The following is a 17,615-nucleotide window of genomic DNA, read 5'->3' as shown; positions in this document are numbered from 1 at the left end:
TATATGTTTATAAATAAAATAAATATTTCCTACACGAAGCAACATATACGACTAATTTGTCCTAGACTTCAGTGTCAGGAAAAAATATTTCCCTCCAGAAAAACTTCAGTGCTCCTTCTCATCAGAAAATTAAAATATATCTTGCAAAATGTTTTCTTTTATCTTAGAGGAGAAGAAACTCAGAGCCAAATACTAGTAACAAAATTATTTCAGGTCTCTGGTGTATACATACATATTTCTCACTAGAGTTGCAGATAATCTATTTAACTAACCGTGTCCTACTTTATGTGTTTTACTACTGTAAAACGTTCATATCCTTCTTGGAAGTAACTATAAAAACAGTAACTGATATGAAGGGGTTCAAAGTAGTGAGAGCTAAGGAAATCAGAGAAGGAAAAGACTGCTTGATTTAGGGTTAATCAAGAAGGTTAAAAGAAGGAATGAGGATGGACTAAATCTTAAAAATATGTATTTGGATTAATATTAAGCAGGGTTCACAAACTTACATACCTGTGGGAGGCCTGGCAGATAATAAAAATGAGCAGTTTTACAGTACGCTGGGGAGCACACGCGCCTCTCTACTCAGTACCAAAGGTGATGTTTCCCCAGAGTTTTCAAACCTTCTGATTTTTAAAGAGAAGGTAAAAATCAGGTTCTTCTGAAAAATATCCTAAACTTAAGTATTGATATAAAAAAAAAACTTTAAACATAGTGTGTGGGCCAAACAAGTAACATGTGCTGGCGAGATTCACCTGAAACCTACAACCTTTGAGACAGAGCGGGGTGACGGCAAACCACAGCTTGTGGGCCAAATCCTCCCCATTGCCAGTTTTTGAACAGCTAGCAAGCTGACTGGTTTTGCATTTTTAAATGATCTAAAAAATTAAAAGAAGACTGTGATATGTGAATATTAAATCCAATTCAAATTTTGACATCCACAAACGGAGCTTCGCTGGAACACAGCCATCCTCATTCACGTGTGTATCACCCACAGCCGCTCTGGTGCTGAAGTGACGGTGCTGAGTAGCTGGCACAGAGCCTCTGTGGCCCCAAGGCTGAAAATACTTACTACCTGGCCTTTATAGAGAGAGTCTGCTGACCCACAGTATAGATGGTAAGGCGCGAAACACAGAGCTGAGTAAATGCCCAGTGAGGGGAGGATGGGGCACAGTACAAGGACAGACTGGAACATGGACATGGAAAATGAGACTCAGTGATGGCAAATCCTGGAAAGGAAAAAAGAATCTGAACTTGATCTGACTGTTAATGAGAGCATGACCTTGGGATTTAAAGAAGAGTAGTAGAAAACATTAAACTGGATTTTGGGACAGACAACTGGGCTCCGATTGGTTTGTGATAAACACTGGAAATACGAGGACATCGGGGTAGGACTAATTAGGAGACTGAAATTCCTCAAGTGGAAAGTAGGATCCTTGTCTCTACTGGTTCAAGAGAAAAAGGAGGAGAATCAATGAATCCAAGATATCTTGGGAAAGAGACTCTGATGAGTTATTAAGTGGCTATCTGAGTTATTAGGTGGATATCTGATATACAGAGATGCCACTGAAGATAACATATACTTAAAAATGTATGAAGATACATACACTTAAAAATGGCTAAAAAGGTAAATTTCATGTTATACATATTGTACCACAATAAAAATGATACATAGAGAGAAGATATTAGAACATAAGTTGAAAAACACACAGTCTCATATACCCACGTGAGAAAGGTCCAATATGCTGCTGCAGTTGGAAGAACACAGAATTTAAAACAAACAAACACTAAACAGCCAACGTAATCCTGGGTCTGACACTTGGTGTGGGATCTTGGGAAACCTTAACTCTGAAGCAGGGATCCTAATCTGTGAAATGGGGGCAACAAATAATTTAAACAAACAAAACCTTTTTTTAAAATTTAGGAGTAATATGTATTATCTGGACAAAAATGCTAATTTTATAGCATTCTATTACACTATACAGTAAACACACAATGAAACATTCAAAATAGTTAGGAAATAATCTAAGATAACAGTGAGACAAAAAAAATCACCAAAACACTCCCAGAGTTGGCCAGTCAGCATCCTGTTTCTCAGCAGTGCACAATGGCTCATGACACAAGATGGGCTAAGTTAATATAGGCTAATTAGCTTTTGACTACTGGTTAAAATTTTTTGATTTCACTGTGTATGCAAAAAATAAAGTCAAAGCTCCATAAATTTAGCAGAAATTTAGTTATTAAACAACAGTGGAAATCATTCAATAAAGCATACTTACCAACCCCGAAGAACTTTAAAAGAACATGGCCAGAATGATGAAGTCAAATCCAAAATCTCTTTTGTGAAATCTACACATTCACCTTGGAACCCTGGTTTACTGAATGCTTTGAGCTACAAGAGCAACAACACAGCGATTACACAGAGAACAGTTTGACATCATCACAAAAGCAAATGAAAATCTTTCGTTTCATGTACTTATAAAAATTCAGCAAAACACTACACTCGTGTTTTACTTATTAACAATGAATCCATGTTAAGGATGATTCTCCTTAAACTCACTTTTTTTTTTCCTTAAGTGTTTTCCAGAAATGTCAAGATTTATTTACCATTTCCACCCACCCCTTGCATCAGGGTCTGGGCACAGAGGCCCAGAAAACAATTCTACCCACAGGAGTAAACCAGAATCCCTCCTCCACTAAAATGCAGTCCCCGTCCATTGTATCAGACAATTACTAGCCCCTGCGGTGAGACTGCATGTCTTAAGGAAGAAGCAATTTAGTGCTAAACATGAAGGCTGTTGGGATTCGTGTGGGGTCTGGTGACCATGCCTCTTCTCTCCCCAAGTCTTCCTAATCCACAGTTCATCAAAGGGAGACAGAGAAAGGACAGGCGTATGCCCATAAATGAGCCTGAGATGGCCTGCAAGACCCCAGGAGCAGATGGCAGAGAAGATAATAATGATGAGATTAGTGGAAGATTTACGGGGAAGAAGGGAAGATGTCTGTGTCATGCATTCCAGCCCACAGGCTTCAGTTTACTGATAGGAATACCTTGAACGCACAACTTACAGGTTTATATAACAACCTTTCTACTTTAGTTATTTTTGTCAAGGAAAATTCATGAAATCTCAACAGTTCCCTTTGGACCAGAGATAGAATCATCTGCAGCGCTCGTGGCCCTGGATCTCTAATAGGCAAGAAAAAATTAATGAGCCCTATAAATGTTTCATAATACACTGGAGCCTTGAAATAACATGGCCCACAGATCCACCCGGCTCCGACAGGCCTGCACTGTAGCTAAGAATGCATCACAATGACCATCTGCAGCGCCGCCCTCTCTCCCGCCAGCGCTGTCATCGAGAACAAGGCTTCTTTCAGCAGCTGATGTCCACCTCCTGCATATTCCCAAGGGTCCTCTCAGAGATGGACGGTCTCTGAGTTCTGAGGAAATATTTCTTGGCTATCTCATTCTGCTCTGACTTTGCTTCTTGGCCTGATATCAAAGAGAAGCCAAAACCAGAAAGCTGAGAGAACCACTTCCCCCGACCACTGGGGCTTGCACAGTATGATTTCTTATTGTGAAATGAGGCTGCACTTGGAGCATTAAAACACCAAGGGGCTCCCTGACTTAAGGAGGTGTGATCCATCAAGTTCCTATCATGGTCCTTTGGTGGATGCAGGAGAAAGCGAGAAAAAGCAAGTCCAAAACAATAAAGACTTCTGGAACAACTCCCAGAACAATTCTTTGTGTCCAGGCAAACGGCCCTGAATTCCTTCATAACAACATATATTTTGGTTAGTGGCTTTTCAGACTATGTTTTTTAACTTAAAGGCTTATAAAACATGGGAGGCTAAAAAGTAAATCACATTTAACTTCCAAAAGTGTGGCATAATTGCTCCTACAGCCAAATATTATCTTTATTCACTACAAGAATCAGAAAAGCCACAGGAGAACAGAAATCACAGGTGCCTTGTTCATTGTGTGTTTTCCCAGTTTGTTGAATTAATTATATTCATATTTCTGAGCTTAAGATTTATGCTTCAATATTTCACCGTGAAGTCATGAAATGTCAAATCCTGGACAGCTGACAGTGCAAGCTCAGCGTATTTCTGATGGTATCTGTACCAGCCACCTCTACTTTTTAGTCTCAGTCTTCATACTCAGAAGCATTAATTAAAATTCACACATAGGTACTCACTCTGCCATCAAGTCTTGTTCTGATTCAATGAGTTAAAACATTCTTTACCCATACTAAAAAAATGAGCTTAATACAGATCTGAGTTTATTTTATTTTTACCCCCAAAATGAGATATGGTATATGGTTCACCCAAGACTTGTCCAGCCCCAGAAAAGTAACACCCCATTTTGACTGCCTTACAAATGCCTGAGAATAGAAAAATTCTCATAACAATGTTCTGAGGAGGGACCCCTACAGAAACCAACTCTGTGCTTTCTAATTATAATCATTCATCTGTGGTTTCCATACTTGGTGAAATTAAGTGACAGTGCCTTGGTGAAAATAAGTCCTGTGAAAAGCTAGCTAGATAAACTCGCCATTTTGGTTTCCCTTCCAGATTAGTGCAGAATAAATGTACAAAACAACTCAGATAGGTTGCTTAGAACGCAGATGAATAGTCAGATGAACAAGAAATTAGTTTATTTTGAACCACACCCATCCCCCCGAGCCACGGGAGCATGGCTCAAGCACTCCCCGCCTCCTACATGGAACTGTATGGAAGCAAGGAAAAAAAAAAAAAGGCAGTGTATCACTGGTTTGCAAGGTGCCTTTTCACAAATATATCTTCTGTGTTCTTTAGAACTACGCTTTGAAGCAGAAATCATCATCCCTTGATAATTTCACAGAAAACCTTTTTTTCATTTTCTGCTATGTATTTTTCACTTATAATATACACAAACACATGCAATCTTCTCTGACAAACCAGAGACTCAAGAGCTGAATTACTGACCCAGCAAAAGAAGTTGTGTTCACTTAATTTATTCCACAATATCAAAATAATTTTTAATGTAATTTTATTTACTTCAGTGCTAAAATAATTTCTATGAGAAACATTCTACCTTGTCTAAACGAGACTTTCTGCAGCCCTTTGGACTGCCTTCACACAAACATACTGATTGTTCAACAAAGAACAGTCTTGTTTTCACTCTTGTATTACATCGCACTGCCCCACAGTGTTATGTACTTTTCACATCAATTACTTACTCTACAGTGATTTTACTTCCCTGTTTACCCATAGAAGCCTTTCTTTACTTAGATAAGTAAGTACTACTGCATGAGTATTTCTGGCCTCTAGAGTCTAAGAATGATCCGGTTATCACACCGCAAAGAAATGTTTTCCCCTGCTGCTCTTGAATCTACTGATACTTGACTAAAACTATTGTTTTCTTATCCCCCAAACATGTAACAGTAACCACAAGTGTTAAAGACCCTGTGATCTTTCTAAGATTCAATTTGGCCAAACTATCCAATACAAGAAAATATTCAGTTGCTTTTTCTCAGCTAGAATCATGTATGAAATGGAACAGAGGCTCAGCAGGTAAAGATATCCAAACTTCTAATTATATCCGCAAGGGGACTCAAAAAAGATTCTAAGAAAGTAAAGTCCTCTGCTGGGTCAAAGTGGGGAACTGGTTACAACTTCTAGACAGTGGCTGCCCAACTATAACCTCTCTGGAAACAAAACTCACTTTTCTAAGATTTAATCTAGTGAGATTTCTGATATTCAGGACTTGCTAAGAGCAGGAGATGAAGACACTATGAAATAATCCACATTGTTTGTTTTGTTTGAGGAAAAGTAAAAGCAAAAAGAAAGGGCCATTTGCTAACTGTGAAAAACTCTATAATGATCTTGTCATTGTATCAAATATTCTGAGTTGGCAATTAGATTTGGTGACTGATCTTCAGCCACAGGAAAAAAAACAATCTTCTCAAAAGGTGGCATTCTGTGTCCCAAATAAGACACATAAATCATCATAATATGCTTACACATCAGCAATAATATTTTTACTAGCATAACTCTCAGGCTATATATTTATCTCTACACACAAATATTTTCTGGCTTTTTCCCTTCTCAGGTTGCTTGAGGTTCCCTTTCAAATCACCAGCATAAAAGAAAATTCTCTCTTCTGATGTGAACGTGAGAGGTGACTTCCTCCTTATTCCCCAGGCAGGGAGAATAACCACCCCATCTGAACACAGCCTCTGACTTGTCAACCTGTCACGACTACTCCTGAAGGAGAAAATACTTTCTGGTTACTGAATGCACCAGACTGTCAGCCAAGATCCATCTGTTCTTATTTGGGTAAGTGAAAACAAACAAAACGTTCAATTTGGCCTAATGTGAAATACTAAGAGCTTTGGTACTGGGTAGACTAAGGAGGCTCTGTCTGCATGTTACCAGACATCCAGCCATCACACACTTGTCAGAGACCTTCATCTCCCACGGCAATGGCGGAGCCCAAATCAGAAGAATGAAACAGGGCCGATGTCACTGGGCATTTGCTGCTGCTTCCTTTCTCTTCAAGTTGGACTGGAAATACTAGAAAGAAAGCGCTCTGAGCAATCTGCCCCAAACAAGGAAGTTCGCAAAAAAGGACAGGGATGGGGGCGGGGAACAGAGCTCAAAAGAATGTGACTTTCTATTTGCACTTGAAACTCAGAAAATGTGCAGTTTGGAATTACCCCTGTTCATTTCTTTTCTAATTCATGTTATGTTGATGCAAGTGGGGGGAAAAAAGTGCTTTGAAAAGCCCACAGTTGGAGTTTTCTAAGATTCAAAATAAATATCTGGCAGGAAATGTCTTCAGAACAGCAACTGAGTTATATTCAGCGAGGAAATGTTCCCAAGAGGCCTGAGCTAATCAGAAAATAATAAAACCTGAAAGCACTGTGAATGGAAACATGGTTAAACTAAGCTGGTTTAAAATATATAAACACTGACCTGAACATGAAAAACATACACATTCAGAGAAAAAGATTCAGCATTACGTAAAACTAGCAAATGTCAAATATTTAAAATTAATCACCAAGTTAGGCTTTTTGAAGACATTTTTCTGAATTTGTTACTTAAAATGAGACAGAAGGAAGAAGCACTGTCTCTCATCCCCTCTTTCTCCTATGTTCCTATCACTATTCATAACACGATATGTCTTTCTTTGATATAAAATCTTGGTATTAGATACTGAAAAAATGCCTATTTTGCTATTTCAAGCTGTATAAAATGACACTTAAATTCTAAACCTCATTTTTTTAATTAATAAATGGGACAAATCCTGACCTCACAGAGTTATTAGAAGCACTAAATAAGCACAATTTCTAGCCTTCAATGGATAGTAAATAAACATTAAGCTCCAGGGTATTGCCCAACCCTTCAAACCATTAACACACTACAAATAAAGAAGTAGGGTTGCAGTTTTATCAGTGCTTTTCAGAAATACGTGACTTGGGTTACTAGAAATACATCCACACAACAAGCATGCCGTTCCTCCACGCTAAGTCTGCGCCTCCACAGACAGCAGAACATCCTGTGCTGAGTTAGAGGGGGACACTCGAGAGAAGACGGGCAACAGGAAAGAGAGTGACAGAGGATCCAGAGGAGCCCAAAGTGGTCAGAGCTGAAGCTCTCTTAGGAGAAAACAAAAGGACTGTGACAAATCCAGGCCAGGGAGACCAGTACTAAAGACGGCAGGCCCTCCTGTGCTTCTGGGCTCCTAGTACCACATAAACTGCCCTGCCACACAGACACACAAACGTCATCTGGGAGAAGGAGACAGGCTTGAGAGAGAGGGCATCAGTGCTTCTAGTAAGCGATTTAACAATTTTAAGTTCAGAATATTTTTAAACATACCAAATGTGGAGGCTCATTTATCCCAAGCGGTTCCTGAAACATATATTAAAACATTTAAAAAATTACAATCATATAATCTTAGTTGTCATTTTGAAAGTAATGAAAACATCCTTTCAAAAGTGAAAAAAAAAATAAATGGTCTGAGCAATTTACTAGATTCCTTGAACTGGTTAGATTTGGGATTGTCAAATAACATACTGAATTATCTTACAATAATTTTAGTGTTTATTACTAATTTACTTTGAGTACTATTATAGTTAGAAGTAAACATGCCCCAAGGTCCATCAGAAAGACAGAGTCTGATCTTCCCACCATTCCCTTCCCACCACTATCCCGTGGGCACCCTTACTGTCCTGCAGTGCTTGTTAACATCCTCACTGGCCACACTCTCATAACTTCAGGACTTTGCATGATTCCCTTTTTGTGGGACCGCCTTTTCTGCCCCACTTCCCCACCTGTAAAAATTGCTTTTATCCCCTAAGACATCACTCAGTGCATCCTCTTCTGAGGCGCAGCATGGTCCCCAACTCCCCAGGCTCTCTGTTCCCCCATCCCCTGCTCCCCCAGCACAGCCCACACACTCAGTTTCTCATGACTCACAATATAAGTAACTACGCACATGTCTAGAGGCTGAGACCCAACAGGGCGGTGTTAATCATCTTTTGTCTCGTGATCAGTCCTGTCTGACCTATCAGAGGCACTAAATGAATGCCGCTGAATGAAGGAGCTGATCAAATGACAGCCCCTAATCATCGAGGCACTAATACCAACTACTAGCTCTCTGTGAGTCTATAACGTTCATATGCTGTTTCATTTTCTCTATAGATACACACAACATAATCGAACAGCTCCCCTTTGGAAAAGCCTGCCCACACGTTCAGCTGCACGCCCGCACACGTCACTGGCGCTGGCTATGTTCGCATTTGACTCACCAGCTGGACAGGTCGTATTGACATGACTGTATTATTTGATCCTCCCCAGTCAAAAAAGCACTTGTATTTTCCTTTCTCTAAAATGTACTGTTCTCCACAGAAGAACTTCTGCTGGTAGGCAACCCATCTAGCAGGGACAAAAGGAAAAAGAACAGAGGTGACATAGAATCGAGCAGCCAGTACTTTTAAAACCCAAAGAATCTCTCCAGGTTCTCAGGATAGGAGACAACTTACACGCCACTTTTAACGTGAATGGATCTTGTTTCACTGCCAAAGCCAATTTCTTCTAAGTCAGAAACTTCCTGATTCGTAATGTCAATAAACTTCCCACTTTCTAGATCAGATTCAAACAGTGTGATAGAAGATTCTATGAAATTCTAAAAAGAGGAAAGAAAGTTCAGGAGAATATATGCATTTTGCTTTACAGACTGCTGTGTCAGCACTTTTCACATACTTGTGGGATAATTTTCACACAAATAACTCCAGCAAGAATTTTAAATGGCACTGAAAATAGTTTTAATAGTCACTACTCTTAAATAGTTTAAAGAAAAAAAAAAAGTCTAAATTGAATCAGGAAAACATAACATTTTTATAAAACAGTTAGTAAATTGCTGGGACTTACAGACTATCATATGAAACACTAACTGTAAAGGAAACTGAAGTCTCACTTGTGCCCAAAGAGCAAAAGCCACATGAAACAAAAAGTAAATATACAATGTACTGCGGGTACCATGGGAGAGCATTTTATGAGCTTAAATGTAACAGAAAAAAAAAACTTGCTTGACAAAAATTGTTTATTAAAAATTAAGGACAACATATTTATATAGTCAGAAAACACACATAAGACAAAAATAACAGAAAAATTCTAAGACCCAACTTGATAATCAGCAAGACACAGATAATTCACAAAAAAGATTAACATTAAAAAAAAGTCTAATTTCACTAGTAAAAATATAGAAATTCAAATTAAAACAGATATAATTTCACTTTTTAATTTAAGAGAGATCTAAAACCCAGTTTTATCATGGAACGTTGCTAGTAGAAGTAAAAATTTTACAGTTATTTTAGAAAATAATTTAGAAATATATTTAGAAGACTGAAATTGTTTATATTCTTTGAGCCTGAAATTCCTTTTTTCTTAAGAAAAGTTTCCTAAAACTAAATGATGGGCAATTTATACGCAAAGATGCATTATTTATCGTAGTGACATGCTGTCAACGGTGTAAGTGTCCAAAAGATTTATAAACATAACAACTTTATGCATCTACCACTTGATGAAATAAATACAATTAAGAAGAGTTGTTAACAAGCTAACAGCTAAAAACCCATCCTATACTTAACACTGGTCAGGAGTTTTACACGCATTATTTCCAAAAGAGCCACCACATGTGATTTTATTGCTATCGTTCCATTTTACAGCGAACAAAATTGAGTAATTTGTCTGATACAACACAGCTGAGTGGCAGAGACTGCATCTAAATCTATTTGCCTAGTCTGAACTGTTAATCACTGTCAGATATAAATGGAAGGATGAAGGAGTGGGACAAAATCTCAAACTTATAAACTTGGTAAGACTACAAGCTCTCAAAAAAACCCCAACTTTTCATTAAGAAATAGACTAGAAGGAAAAAAAAAGACCACGAGTGGTTATCTTTGGGTCCAGGGAAGTTGGACAATTTTACTCTACTTTTTTTCAAAATATTGTAATATGTATATTTTTAATTGGAAAATATAGAATGCATTAAAAAAAAAAAAGAAACGATTCCATTCATTCCACTACTACTTCACTGTTTATAAATCAAGTCTTAGACCTATGAAGAAATGTTATCAGCTTCTGTACATCTCAAACACTATCAAATTTCTCATGATTATTATATAAACATACTCTTAAGATTTCTAGGATAAACATACATTTTATATGAACAAGCAAAACAGTGTCCAATAAAAACAAAGCATCAATGAGGAGAGAAAGAAAATACATTTTAAAAAAAGGTCTCTTGCACTCACTACTTACTTGTCAACTTTCAAGGACTGAAAAACTGCTGACACAGCTGGGTTAAATTTTATTTGAGACTTTAGAATAAAAGATAAATGCTTTTCACCTGAAATTTTTATTACAAAATTATTCCTAACCCATATCTGTGTTTTCAATTCCTCCCTGAGATTAAACCTTTGGAACCGGAGAACACCTGTCACGTTCATTGCTTTCACATGGTTCTTAAAAATAAAAGGGGGGGGCTGGGTGGCTTTATGTTCATCACTCTCACCATCCTTCCTTATATCTCTATCTCAATACAACTACAGATACAGATCTGCCATTTTCTAGATATAAATCTGGAATACACATATATTAAACCAAGGCTTTAATAGCCTGTAAGAGATTTGCCTCAAGGTCCCGGGGACAAGCCTCCCAAATTAAATTTTACAGCCAGATGCCACATCAACAAACCGGGCTACACTGACAACATAAACTTCCGTCACTTGAGGAACATGAAAATGCCTCTGTTTCTTGCAACCTGAAAGTGCGTAACCAGCTCCAGGTGGCTGTGAGGGTACACTGTGGTGATGACAACCCAAGGGGCTCCTTCTGGGTCCTGGTCAGGAACTGGTTTCAGTAGCCACAGAGTCAGACGCCAACCGCAATGGATGGGGCTTGAGCCACACTCACAAATGGACCTCTCTGGCCCCCCTCTGGCGACTGCAGTGCTCCATGCCTGCTTTTACTTCCTCGGCCCCTACCGCTGTGCTCTACTCCCTGTTAGGGTTGTAGGAATGAGGGAGCAGGGACAAGCTGACATATACCATGGGTCACTGTGTCATGCTGGAGTAAAATGGGACAAGGGTAGAAAACAATAAATACAGACAGGTGCACATGGGCTGTAGCTGAGCCCTTTCATTGAGAAATCACTTGTGTCATGATGTGACGTACTTTACTTGAGCAATGCTCTGCACAAATCCCACTGTGTGGGCTGTGGGAGAGTGGCAGCAGCCAGGAGGGTGAGCTGGGCAGCGGGCTGGAGGCACAGGCCATTTGGCAATGATACAGCCAGGAGCTGAGCAGAGAAGGTGGGGTCCACTGTCACAGGACCCAGTGCCAAGGACAAGTGCTGGCAGCATATGAGTTCACAAATAAATTCACACACATGCTTGAATTTGTGTCCTTCCTACCCTGACGACCATTCCCAGACACATGGCCAAGGGCCACAGGAGTCTCCTAAGTGATGCCTTTCTCTTTTTCTATCTTCCGCTTTTGTTTATTTGTGGCTTTTCTTGTCTTGTAGCTTCTGCCTTCCATCTTTTTCTAAGTACCTTTCTGAGCCAGTCTCCTGATTTTTGACACTCTGTGTTTTTCAGTCAAACTGAACATATATTTAGTATCTGATGTAGTTGACTAGTTGCCATCAATATGGTATCCTTGCTGGGCAGAGCTCTAACTCTAAGCCAAACCCAGTCACCTGGGGCTAACTCTCCAAGGGTCACATGTACAAAGTATGGCATGAAATGTGCAAGAAAACACAAAAACCAAAACTCCTAACTGGCTTGTTCATGAGGTGACCATCACAGGCACTCTCAGAGTCATGCCCAGGGTAAGTAAGCCCTGTTCAGTTACTGGGTTACCATCAGTCCAACTATAAGCACAATTAAATAACTTTGAAAATCACACAGATTTAAGTGGAGCTCTGTTGCTCCAGAAGAATGAATAATGAAGGAACTTCCAATCTACATTCCATTTGAAATTTTTACAGTACTTAAATCCAATGAAAAAATCTCGACAGTCTAATACAGCCTCACGTACTGTCCTCCCCACTGTTAGAGAAAACTAATGAGCCGTTGCTTCAGGACCAAAAATCAGTCTGCAGGATCAGTAATTTGATTGTTTTTAAATTCCATAAAATCCCTCAGCTCATTGGGCCCTGGCACTCTTTCACACAAACCCCCAGGGTGGGCAACGTAACAGGAGACACCAGTGGAGATCTGCTGAATCCATTAATTGAGGAGACACAGTGATGTCTGCTGCATACCACCTGGCCTCAGAGATCTGCAAAAAGGCCCCAAGTCTGAAAATCATAACAAAAGCAAATCCAAAAGTTCAGATACTATAAAACTGAGGAAAAACAAGCATACCAAGAAAGTTTTATCGAGGAAGCCAAGGAATAAAAATTCCTACTTTCATCCCTGGAGTCTAAATACTGCTGTATTCCTTCTGGTCCTTTTCTTTTTACAAAATAATAAACTGCAAGTCAATGGATCTGCCTGACTCATTTGGAATTAGAAACACATTTCTGGTTGTCCCCTCCAAAGCACTCCGTGACACATATCACATTTTCCCTACGGAACATGTCCAAGATCTGACCTTAGTAGATCCAGAGTGTTCCCCATACTCAAGCCAGGACGTTAGCAGATTGCATTGTGTTGCACAATTTTTCTATCTGTCCTCTTGCTCATTTTATATTATTTCAACTTCGATTTTAAATGCACCGCCTCATTCTTTCCCAAGTTAGAGACCTCTGAGAGTCTACCTGGGGAATAGATGTCTCACAGCGCTCTACCTGCTAACTTATGCAGGCTGTGACACCCCACAAGCTTCAAATCCTATGTCTAGTAATACTGTACCACATGCCTAGTTTTCAAAAAGGGAAGATCTTTTGTTTTATCTTATCACAAAAAAATTAATAAATATAAAGACGGCAGGAGGAAACTCTGGGAGGAGATGGATATTTCTATGGCCTTGAGGTGGTGATGGTTTCACACATGTATACTTATCCCCAGACGCATCAGGTATATACATTAAGTACACACTGTTACATACAGGATTTCATGTCAATCATACCTCAATACAGCGGTTTTAAAAGAGAGAGAACTCCTCTCCAATTATGTGTTATGTCTGGAGAGTATAAAATATTTCATCTGAAACACTTTAGTGAACATAAAATTATAAACAGCATGAAAATTACGTTAATAATTATTCATTATATATGTGCATTAGTCCCCAAAGTGACTATATATTTATAGCTACAAATGAAATGCTAGTAAGCCTTTGGTCGAATGAGATTCTAGTTTTCCACTGTTGAGGTGCTGTTTTTAGTCTAATCATTCTACAACAGAGGAAAATGGGTAATACACCTTGGGCTCTAGAATAAGACAGACTTGCCCACAAATCACAGCTCTACACTCAGGCACAGGACCTAACCTCTTATATCCTTAGTTTCTGCATCTGTAAGATGGGACTCATGAGAGTCTCATATCTCATCGCTTTTGTGAAGATTAAGTGCGAGGTATACATGTAAAGGCACAAATAAGTACCTGAAAATGTTAGGGTTACGACAACTAGGATCACGATAGCATCTTCACAAGCTAAACTCATCTTCCAATTTTAAAAAAAAATCTGAAGAAAACAGATTTTCTTTGAAAGAAATGTTTACTTACTTAAATAAAAACTATAAATCATTTTTGTAAATACCCAACAGTTCTGTGAGCAACAGTAATTAACATGCCAATTTTTCCAGTGTACTTTATCTTTGACTATTTATAGCATATCTATATCAAATATCTCCTAATTATTCAGCTATACAGTTTTTTTTTTCTTTCCACATTTTCTAGTGTTGGAAGATTTCAACTAGTGCCTTGGGGTTTCGGTTTCTATTTTTGCTTGTCTTAGCCACAGTCATCTTTGGAAGATAACATCACATCCATTGCTGAACATTTTTAGGAGCAACACTTCCAGTCAAGTTTTTTTTAAAAAAAAAAAAAAGAGGGAAAATTTTTTTAAATTGAAGATGCTTTGAATCATGACCCATAGCTTCCTCAAGGCATGTGGTCACAATGACCTAAAAGAAAAAAAGATGAAGGCTCTATCTTGTCTTGCTTGCCTTTTAGTGGGCAAGTGAGGAGTGGCGATGCAGAGAAAACCCACAGCCCTTGTACATTACAACTGTGAACCAAACACCTCAAAAGCTAGCTGTCCATTGCTGGAGCAAACGCAGTGCCCAGTCATCAGTGGACTGTCCTACATTTATTTTAGGTAGAAATGGTTTGCAACTCACTTTCTTAGTAACAAGGATCACTCACTCATGCATGCATGCATGCGCGCGCACACACACAAACACAAAATGCTCCCTTGTTCCCTGTGCTTCTTCCATTCTGGTTCCTCCCGCCCGACCAGCTGAAGGGTAACAACAGTGCTGCTAGTGGCCCTGACAGACAGAAACACCTAAGGGGCCAAAACGCACAACTTCTGCGCTCATCCAAAGTCCATGCAGACCCATTATCAATTCCTTCAAAGAGGGCTTTGGAGGCCATGCCAGAGAGTTTAGAGTTTACATTGGTAAAGATTATTTTGGAAAGACATTGCAGTGCTAATTCCTTAATTATAAGAAAGCATGCCTCTCTGAACACATTAAAGAAGTCTCCAGAGCTGGTCAGAAAAATGAACAACGTCTGATGAAGCCCTGACATCCTGCAGGACTCTCTACCATCAATCTCCTCTTCTCTGTGCCTTTATCAGCTTCCACCTGGAGGCTTGTAACGTTCTAGACCTCTTGCCTCCAGGCTGCCTCTTACACTGCGTGCCTTTTCTTGACACACTCACCAAAAAGATCTTCCCAAACTGCTAATCTAATCATGCTAACTAGGCCCAAAATTCATCAGTGGTTTACGGTCAGGCCAAGAAAAAAAAGTATGAACTCAACATGGCAGGTAACGCCCTTCACTATTAGGTTCTGGATTCATCTTCCTAAAGTTCTGCCTAATACCGTGACTTAACGGCATTTCCAAAACTCACCAGTTTCACTTACACGAGGGTTTCTCAACGTCAGCACTAGTAACACATTAGGCCGAAGATTCTTTGTTGTGGGGGCTGTTGGGGGAATTGCAGGTGTTGAGCAGCATCCCTGGCCTCCCCCTACTAGACGCCAGTAGCACGCTGCAGCCCTCGCCCCAAGTCAGATCGCTCCAAAACGTCTCCAGACACTGCCAAATGCCCCCTAAGGGGTAAAAAGTCACCCCCAGCTGAGAACCACTGGCTCACAACCTTGCCTTTTTGAATGTTAATCTCTTGCTAAAACACCTACCTTTCCTCTTCACTCTGTCCCAAAATCTCTCCACCTGGCTAACTCTTAAACTTGAAATTTCAGCTCAGCTGTCATCTTTTCCTCTACTTCCCGTGGAAGTACTTGACGTTTCTCTGGGTATCCTGAGCACTTTGTGCTTAATCCAATCATAGTCAAAAAACAGTATCAAACATTTACATAGCTGCTGCCTTCCCTACCGGATTGCCTACTGAGAATGCAGGGACTGAGTCTCTGGCCACCCTGTCTCCAGCACCTGACATAATACACCTAACAAAGCAGATGCTCAAAAATGACTATGGAATCAAAGGATGAAAAGTAAATGTAAGTATTCCATAATAACCATGGCAGTTAAGAAGAGCAGGCAAGTCACATAAGCCGTTCAGTTTAATGTTCTCAGATATTAGAAACATTTCATAACCGTATGTTCTATCAGAGGTCATGTCCAGTTTTCATGGAAAGATAAAACAGATAGAAAATTAAGAATAAGGAAGCCAACTCACAGCTTGTAAGTACCGGAAAGACAAGATGGAACCACTTAACGCCCCACAGGCATTACTGTCTTCAAAATCTCCTTCTTCAAGCAAGAACTGCTGGCCTTTAAAATGTTCTTTTTCATAGGCAACCCAACTAGAAATACAGAAGACAACCAACTGAGTTATTAATAGAACTGCAGTCAAGAAAGCAAGAGAGAAAATCATGATAAAGCAGCTAGTTGCACATTGCTGTATATTAAAAAGCAACACATTTATTTTGCTACCATTTACAAAGGCAAACAAATAGTGTATGCTTCATGGATCAATACCTTTTATAGTTTGGAGGCTTTTCCCAACAAAAGGTTAACTGTTGTAGAATTGCAATAGAGTAATGCTCATTGTTTGTGGCAGGACCTGGTGTCATATCTCAGCGTGGTCGGGGAATAGTGTGCCAAGCAAAAAATAATGGAAGGTACAGCCAATGAGAAAAGTTACAAACTCACACTGAGATTCAAAGATAATCAGGTTTTTTTCCCTCTGATTAAGCCCTGCTGGAATCACAGAATGATTACTATATTAAACATTTATTTAGGGTTTAAATCAAAGGAACCAGGCTTTGGATCTGAAACACATTACAGGTGGGGTTAGCAACGGGGAATTGGGAAATACGACTGGGATGGTGTTAGCCCTGGTGGCCTAAATTTATACAAAGACTTCTGTAAATATTTATGGGTAGGAAATGTTGCTCCCACCGCTTTATCAGCGGTGATAATGGAAACAGGAAGCACTGTGGGAGAGGCTTTCCAGGGACACCGGTTTCTTGACTTCTAACCTAAAACTATCAGTGCAGAACACTGATAAACAGCATTAGTCATTAAGCTCCTCCAGGAGACTTACCTTTATATGGAGTAATCCACAATAGCTAACGCAATGTGGGCAAAGGTGGTTCATAACACGCTGACCTGCTTACATGTGCCTTCAGCTGGTGCTGTGTGGTTAGAGTGGGGCCCCCTCCAATAGGGCAGATTCTAAGGATGACTATTTTGGGCTCCTGGGTTCTGAATTATGGAGCTTGACAAAATGAAGCTGAGTAGGGCTGACGACTATTGTTTTGGGAAGATATAAAAAAAAATTCCAAAGAACTGTTTCCACAGGGTACAAAATAACAGTAGCTGCTCAGTAACCATGAAAACCTCCTCAATTTCTGTGTGTAGGTGTGCATATGGCAGGGAAAGGAATGAGGGTCCACATGAGTTAGAATAAAAATTTTATATATC

General features: G+C 39.5%; 1 protein-coding gene across 2 annotated transcripts in view; it reads right to left on the bottom strand.

Moving 5' to 3' along the window:
• The window catches only part of CRYBG3 (crystallin beta-gamma domain containing 3), a 103,459-nt gene that overhangs the window by 27,056 nt on the left and 58,788 nt on the right, over nt 1-17,615 (bottom strand). For both annotated transcript variants that reach the window (XM_074361659.1, XM_074361667.1), the window contains 5 exons: nt 16,366-16,492; nt 9,030-9,172; nt 8,796-8,922; nt 7,864-7,896; nt 2,277-2,389 (listed from right to left, as the gene is read on the bottom strand). In XM_074361659.1, coding sequence (XP_074217760.1) covers nt 2,277-2,389; nt 7,864-7,896; nt 8,796-8,922; nt 9,030-9,172; nt 16,366-16,492 — 543 coding nt within the window. The remainder of the gene's footprint in view (nt 1-2,276; nt 2,390-7,863; nt 7,897-8,795; nt 8,923-9,029; nt 9,173-16,365; nt 16,493-17,615) is intronic.

The sequence above is a fragment of the Camelus bactrianus genome, chromosome 1, assembly GCF_048773025.1.
Source record: "Camelus bactrianus isolate YW-2024 breed Bactrian camel chromosome 1, ASM4877302v1, whole genome shotgun sequence".
Classification (NCBI taxonomy): domain Eukaryota; kingdom Metazoa; phylum Chordata; class Mammalia; order Artiodactyla; family Camelidae; genus Camelus; species Camelus bactrianus.
The sequence above is the reverse complement of the archived record's forward strand: the minus strand, read 5'-3'. Positions and strand labels throughout refer to the sequence as shown.